The sequence below is a fragment of the Mus pahari genome, chromosome 13 (genome assembly GCF_900095145.1).
Source record: "Mus pahari chromosome 13, PAHARI_EIJ_v1.1, whole genome shotgun sequence".
Taxonomy (NCBI): domain Eukaryota; kingdom Metazoa; phylum Chordata; class Mammalia; order Rodentia; family Muridae; genus Mus; species Mus pahari.
The window spans coordinates 34687800-34695936 of record NC_034602.1 but is presented as its reverse complement, the minus strand read 5'-3'; the positions used below and the strand labels follow the sequence as shown (position 1 = coordinate 34695936).

At 32.0% G+C, this 8137-nt stretch overlaps 1 protein-coding gene across 3 annotated transcripts in view; it reads left to right on the top strand.

Moving 5' to 3' along the window:
- Positions 1–8137, top strand: part of Rab28 (RAB28, member RAS oncogene family) — a 67016-nt gene that overhangs the window by 6068 nt on the left and 52811 nt on the right. For 2 of the 3 annotated variants that reach the window (XM_021210572.1, XM_021210573.1), the window contains exon 3: positions 3616–3704. The exons of the other annotated variant lie outside the window; for it this stretch is intronic. In XM_021210572.1, coding sequence (XP_021066231.1) covers positions 3616–3704 — 89 coding nt within the window. The remainder of the gene's footprint in view (positions 1–3615; positions 3705–8137) is intronic. 3 annotated transcript variants of the gene reach the window in all.

Sequence of the window (8137 nt, the reverse complement as noted above, 5' to 3'; positions counted from 1 at the left end):
ATATATATATATATATATATATATATATATATATATATATATATATATAAAATCTCTGAACTGTTGTACAATGAGTTCAAAAATCGTGACTACTTTGTAAAATATTATTGATATTTTTGAAATACAAATTTATAACATGCTTAGATTTAGAAAGATTTTGGGTTAAAAATGGTATTAGGAAATATATGTTTTTAATGAATGTATGTTTTAACTTTCCTAATGAAGTTTGATAAATAGAATTCCAGAAAAAAAGCATATATTTTTAGAAGATAGTTTTAGTTACTTAATGGATTCAAAATTATCACAGGTATTTCAGTTAAAAATTATTTTAGTATATTTTGATTTAATATAAAATTATGATTTTATATAATATTAAATATATCCTCTGCACACTGTGACTCCAGTTTTAAGTCATTGTAATGTCTAAGGTATGATGATTAGTGTTTGTATCATTTGTTAACTAAAACATCACAGGAAAGAGTCTTTGAATTTATACTAATGTAGTAGAGCATGTGAATCTAATATTTGTTATGAATTTAGTCGCATTGTTAGAGTTGTAAACTGCCTGTCTGTTTGTTCACATTTTCTTCATGCATCTTTTCAAGGTCATTACTTTGTGATACTCATCCATTTTAGTGTATTTCACGATCTGGTATGCTGTATAGTCTGGATGCAACCACTGTGCAGATTTTGCTTCTTAAAATAGTGTATCTGTTAGTCAGAGATTCTGCTGATAGAGCTTCTTAAGAGCCTTAGTCAAAATACCTTCAGGAAGCCTGTGGTACAGTCCAGTAAACAGCGCTCGCTCTACTGTGAAAAGGATTTCTGAGTCTTTGGCACAAGAAATGGGGAGTCCTGTGTTTTTGAGTTCCATCGTGACTATGCAGCACTTTAAGGTTAACCGAGGCACCAAGTGTACTTATACAAGGTCACTGTAGAATCGCTCTGGTGGCTTTGACTCATGACAAATGCAACTTACCTGTATTTTATTTTTTAATATAAATGCCACTTCATTTAATCCTTTTCCCTAGTCACATGGCATTTCTTACAGAAGACAGGGGTTTTATAGCAGTTTGCATTTGAGACTAGAATGTTGATAGATTCTTTAATGTTCCTTACTTGTTGGAATTTTGATTTTAGAAAATATTACATTGATTAACTGATCATCTTTTGTATAGTTTATAGCTATATCATATTGAAAATATATTTGAAGCTATTGCATGATATGCTGGCAAAACTAAATAGTTCCTTTACCTAATAATAGGTAAATAAGTTTGAATCATAGTTTTATGTTATTTTTGGTCCTCAGGTACAAAATATCCATTTTATTTTTAGTTTTGTATACTAATAAGTCTAAAATTAAAACGTAGGTGTTAAAGTATTTTTCTAAGAATATGAAATAACTATGATGATAATATTACTCATTGAAGGTAAAAGCCATAGTAATTTTTCTTGCTAGTTTTTTGCAGTTAAAGTTATGTGTTACTAATAATTCTAGGGGAATTCTACTTCTTAGTGACTGGAATCTATATCTTAAGAAAATAAAATGTAAGCAAATAACAAAAAGTATTCAGAAAGATAAAGATTTTAAAATTACTTTCTAACACAGATGTAAATCTTCTAGATGGCAATTGAGTATCTGAGCTGACTGCTTAAGTGACTCTCACCAGAATTTGGAAGCCTACAGTAAAGATAGTTCCTGAAGTTATAGCAGAACTATTTATTTACAATGTGTAATTCAGGAGGCTCTGGATATCAGAATGAAAAAGAAGAAGGAGAGGGAAAAAGCTTCATATTTGGATGCTAGCTTAAGCAGTAGGGGTTATTGGGCCTTGAGGAAATAGGATTAAATACTTAGTAATTATTAATGTGTGGCCTGAAATTTTACTTTGTGTGCATTACTATTGGGGAGCTCTGTCTTTTGCTGTAAGTTGAGGAGTTCAGCTTTGCAAGTGAAATGAAGAGACTGCTGCCTGTTGGCTGCAGGCTTCAGAACCTCATTCATACCTTTCTAGTAACAGTTAGCTTGTCCCCATCTGATTTCAGGTGCCATCAGAAAAGACGAGTTTAGCTTTGGTTTTCATAAAAATTAGAATTTTAAGAAATTGGATTTATGCAGCCTGTTGGCTAATAGTCTGTGATATTTGGGTTTCAAATTAATAGAACTAGAATTTTTTGGTCATTACTCACAGCACTGGAGCTGCATGTATGGCAATGACCACGGCGATAAACTTCAGTAGCTCTCATTAGTGCTAATGGATGTTCCTCCTGGACATCTCTGCCCTGTAGCAGATGGGACAGATCTACATCTAAATAATGGAAATCTTGTAATACAAGTCCACAGGAACGAAGCTGAAGTGTAAAACTTTGGTGATTAATTCACTGCCATGCTTTCTTTTAGAAGTAGAGTTAAATGGTGGAACGGACAGTCTCAGACTTTAGTGTTTTACATTGATTTAAAAATTCATGGTTTTAAAATCTGTTTTATATTTGAAGAGAGTTCATTTTTTTTTATTTTCTAAATTTTTATTTAAAAAAAATTTCAATTTGTGATTCATTCTGAATGTACCAGGACAGACTTTGGAGAAAACAGTATAATTTTATGAGAAAAAAGTTTTGTACATAGTCTTTGACTTTTGTAGTTTAAAATTAGTGGTATTGTTAAGAGAAAAATGTTTATTTATTTAATTTTTGTTCATGTAAATATTTTGTAAAATGCATATGTGAATTCAGAGATTTCCTTTTGGTGTTCTTGGTAGCTTTTATAATGCTTGTATGAGATAGAACATTAGATTATTATGAAGGCTTTGAAGGACACATAATAATTTGTCTTAATCATCATACTTTGTACAGGCATGAATCACAGAGTTTAGAAATACATTTCGCCTGTAATCACTGTTTAGACTCTTAAAAGAGCTCTTTAGCATTTATAGTTTAGAGATTAAATATGAAATCATAATTACTATGCTTACCTTTACATATAACAGCTGACATTCAAATTAGAACTTCATTTCAATAGAAATTATTGGTACATTTTTATAGTGTGTTTAGAACACATGGAGTTTGGAACTGACAGCACAGTTCATAAGTGATTGGGTAGGTTGCTGTATAAAACTTTTATCTTTGTATTGAAAGTATCTTTCTCTATAAACATGTTTTATATTAATTCACTCTTTGAAAATAATCATTTTGTTAAGGCTTAATTGTGTAAATTAATGTATGTGTATTTTTTTTAAATTTTATTTTTGTTTTGTGAGATGGGTCTCACTCACTGTGTAGACCTGTAGAGCTCCAGATCAGGCTGGTCCCCAGCTCACAAAGATTCTCCTGGAATCCTGGGATTAAAGACATGTATCACCATGCCAGGCACTGAATTTTATTTTATATTAAATAAAATAATAAAGATGTTGCTATAGAAATATCAGGTAAAGTTTCCCAGCACAATTTGTTTGACAACAGTGTTTCCAGTTTTAAATATCTGACCATGTAAATGTGCAGAACAAAATACAAATAGATTTCAGTTTATTGTTGTTATTTAGTGCTCTGTGATACTGTTCTTAGCTGTTAGATTGTTAGTCTTTTATATTCCTATTTTATATTATTTTTATATTCTAGGAAATTTGAATGTTACTCTTCAAGTTTGGGATATAGGAGGGCAGACAATAGGTGGCAAGATGTTGGATAAATACATCTATGGAGCACAGGTATGATGTAAATTCTGTGATTGTATTAATATTTTGAATACTTTCCTTACAAAAGCATTCAGATACACATCATACATACAAAAACACAGAATTTTAATTTTAATTTTACTTTATTTAATGTGTATGGATTTTTAAAAATAATCAATTTTTAATTTATTTTGTATGTCTGGGCATCACATGTATGTGGTGCCTAAGGAGGCCAGAAGAGGGCATCAGATTCTCTAGGACTGGACTTAAAGATGGTTGTAAAGCTGCTATGTGGGGCTGTTAAACCTGTGTTCTCTAGAAAAGCAGCCAGCGCCATGTCTCCAGTTGGCTAATGTCATTTTGTTTGTTTGTTTTGAGATAGGGTGTGAATGTGAAGCCCTGTGGACCAGGCTGACCTACAGCTCAGAGGTCTTCCTGCTTCTGCCTCCCAAGTACTGTTATTAAAGGCATAGGCCACCAGGTGTGGCTTGCTATTTTGGTTTTTATCTGATATGTACATTTTATATGTGTTAGTCCTTTGGTTTCATTCTTTCCAGACTACATTTGCAATGGTTTAGTGGAAATTGGAAAATGCTTTAAAACTCTCTTGTACTTATTTTACTAAATACTACTGTTGTGGGTTGAATAAATACAGTAATTTGGTTTCATGACTACTATCAATAAATTGAATGAAATATTTAAAGGAGTATTTCATTTAAGTTGAAAGGAAAAAAGTATATTTCTACATATCTGCCTTTTTGAACTGTGTAATTGGCTTATTAAATAATTATAATTCAGACTAATATATGTAACCTTATTCTGTACCAGACAAGTAGATATGGTTTTATGTATGAAATAATACAATAATTTAATAATAACAACAATGTTTTCAGAGGAAAGTCTATATATAAATAACATTTGAATATTTGCCTATTTTTTTTTTTTGGCAATTTGACCTTATAGCAGATATAATTTATGCTTGTGTAGTTTATGCTGTCTTTCTTTCTTTCTTCTTTCTTTCTTTCTTTCTTTCTTTCTTTCTTTCTTTCTTTCTTTCTTTCTTTCTTTCTTTCTTTCTTTTTCTTTCTTTTTAAAAACCAGATCTAATTCTATGGTTCAGGATGGCTTGGAACTCACTTGTAGCCCAGGCTAGCTTTAAACTCATGGCAGTCCCCTTCTGCCTTAGCCACCAAGAGTTGAAATTACAGATGTGAACCACTATATGCCTGGCTATAATTTATGTTTTAAATAAAATTGTACAATAGAAAATGTTCATTAGCAAAACTCTTTTGGAATTATTTTATTTTAAAAGAGACCCAGTAAAGTATAATTACGTTTTAAACGCTTTGGCAGATTGCTTTTTCATTTTGACAGAGATGTTAAGGATGCAGTGATACTATTTATGTCATTGTCTACTGAAGTAGCATGTTTGTGGACAAGCATAGACGTGCATGGCACTTACTGCACTCTTATACAGGACTTATGTATGTGTATGTATTATGTATTTTTGCTTTTGCTTCTGGTTTTAGTCTGCAGCTTCTCCATCATCATGAAACATGAGGGTAATCTCTAAATGTTCATAGTGCTTTATTGGAGTTTGGTGTTTTAAGTATAGAAAGCATAATTTGCTTTAGTGAAACTTTGTTTCTTATAAAAATGTATCTGTACGATAAAAACAGAACTTTACACAATTTGGCTCTTATCAGTAACCATGGAGAATGGAATCTATTCTATAAAATAATGAGAAGTATAAATGAGATGACAGGGTTCTGGATCATTTGCGATGGTCCCAGAGGCAGTTGTCTTCACTTAGGTTTGACTCTTAACATTGTTTAAAATAGATATTAGGCAGAAGAGAAATGACTGGGCAGAAAGATGCAGGGAGCCACAGTCATTGTTTTACTTATAAGAGTGGGTAGATTGGATTTGAAAATAGCAGATCTTTTTCTCCTTGTCACATAAAATATATCTACAGGCCACATATCAGTTTTGATTTTTGTTTGTAAATAAAAATTGAGATGGTCTCTCTTCTAGTGATATATGATCCACTGTGTCACAAAGAGTAGCTTATTGTTTTAAACTTAATTTATGTATGCACAACATGTGCCATGGTGCACTTGTAGAGGTCTGAGAATAGCTTCATGGAGTCTGTTTTTGCCTTCCACCTTTGTGTAGAATTATCTGTTGAGCTGTATTGTCAGCCCAGAAAAGGTTTGTTGGTAGACAAATAGAAGTAATTTATGCATTATTGGACAGATAATACAAAAGTTGATTCTTTTCTTCTTTGTTTTAAAATTATACAATACACTGTATGAATTGGATTTTGCTATTTTTACTTTACTTTAAATCATGTAAAATGTATCATTTAAATTATTTAAACATTTATTACTTTTATATAAAAGTAAATATTGTGGTGAAAGTCATAAAATATGCTATCTCAGGTCTACTGTATTCATAATATTATACAACTATATCCTTAAGTCAGTATATATTTTATATTGTTACATAAGTGGTTAAAATGTGAAGTTATAAAGAATTTTCTTCAGGTTTTTGTTTGCTTGTTTGCTTTTGATTACTTTTTTCTTTTTTCTTTTCTGAGATAGGATTGTTTGTTTGTTTGTTTTTTGGTGTAGTTGGGTTGTCCTGGAGCTCACTCTTTACACCAGGCTGGCCTTGAACTAAGAGATCTGTCTGCTTCCCAAGTGCTGGGATTAAAGGCATGCATTGCTACATATGATACCTAGAATTCCTATATTTACTTTTTGAGAACACTTGGGTTTGGTGAAATGAACTTCATTTCCTAGAAGAAAGTGAGGGTTATGTGCCTTCTTAGAATGTGTTATGCACAGCTCTACCTTGATGTACATGCTGACTTCTTAGTCACAACTTTGTTACCAAGCATGTTCTCTGCTGAGCTAAGTAACAGCATAATGCAGTGTTTCTGAGAAATTCGTTTTAAAAACTTGAAATTCTGAGAAGATGAAATAAATTACCATAAGTTAATGATAATGTAATAACCTTTTTTGTGCTCTCCAGAAATTCTAAACCTAAAAGGTACGTCGAATATATAAAAGTACATTTACCAGTAGGTGTGTCTGTTGAAATATATGTAAATAATATACCTCAGCCAAGGACACCAACATTTGAGGAGTTACTTTTTAACAGGACATAAACGCTTCATACATAGTGTTTCAGGAGTTTGTTTTTAGGATACTAGCTTAATATGCTACTTAGAAAACCTCTGGTTGAGGTTTTCTGACTTCTGCATTGTTTATCTTACATATTTTTCTTCAGTATTGTAGAAGAATTATCTTATGTAAGTCTGGGTTAGTAAGCTGTAGAGTATTGTTTCTTGTGTACATGTGGATGTTTTTTAAAGTATTAGTATCCAGGAAGAAATTTATTTGAAAGATGGAATTTTATTAGGCTTTAGATAAAATTGATCATTTTACTCCTAGCAACATTAAACTTTAGCAAAAGTTCTATTGAATAGTGTAGGTTGAAACCAAGTGAACTGACCTCCAGAATTAAGCTATTGTGACAAGAGCTAGTTTTAAGAATTAAAATAAGTTCTTGTTAAATGCCTAGATTTTAAATTAACTTAAAAATTTCTAGAAGTCTTCAGTAAAATGTTATAGGCTATTTTCCCTAGTGGTTAGGAGCAAATACACAGCACATAGTGTTTAGTGCCCTGTAACCTGTGGCTAACAGAAGCTAATAACAAACCTCAGAGAAGGGCTGGATGTTTCATTTTTGTAGCTGTTTCCATCCTGGAATCTAAGTGGTTTGCAAACACTGCTCTACTGAGGATAAACTCAATGAAGTGTAGTCATTTGTGAGGTAGAACACAACTACTATTGTGCATCAGTGCCCCACACAGACAAGCCTGCTTGTTAACCACCAAGAAAATGACTTGGTGCCAGCATGACAGCTAGCGACAGATTATATCTAAAAGCTTGACTCTTGAGACCTTTTACTCTGACTTTTTTTATTGAAAAATTGCCAAATATAGCTATATTTATAGTCTTCTTGCACTAGCATTTCTTTAAAATGTTATTTGAAGTTCTAAAAATTAAATTTAATTATATTATTTCTGTTTTTCTTTATCTCCCTTCAGTTATTTCTATTCCCTCTTTCCCTGGGTCCTCACTAATTGATGGTCTCTTTTTATTTAATTATTATTGTTATGTATCTATAAATGCATAAATATATAAATATAACCTACTGGGTCCATTTGTACTACTATTTTCTATATTGTAAGTCTTTTATGTTATAGCCATTGTATAGTATCTATGATTTAATTAATTTCTCTATGTAATTAAGAAATGAAAGCCGGGTGTGGTGGCACACGCCTTTAATCCCAGCACTTAGGAGGCAGAGGCAGAGGCAGAGGCAGAGGCAGAGGCAGAGGCAGAGGCAGAGGCAGAGGCAGAGGCAGGCAGATTTCTGAGTTGGAGGCCAGCCTG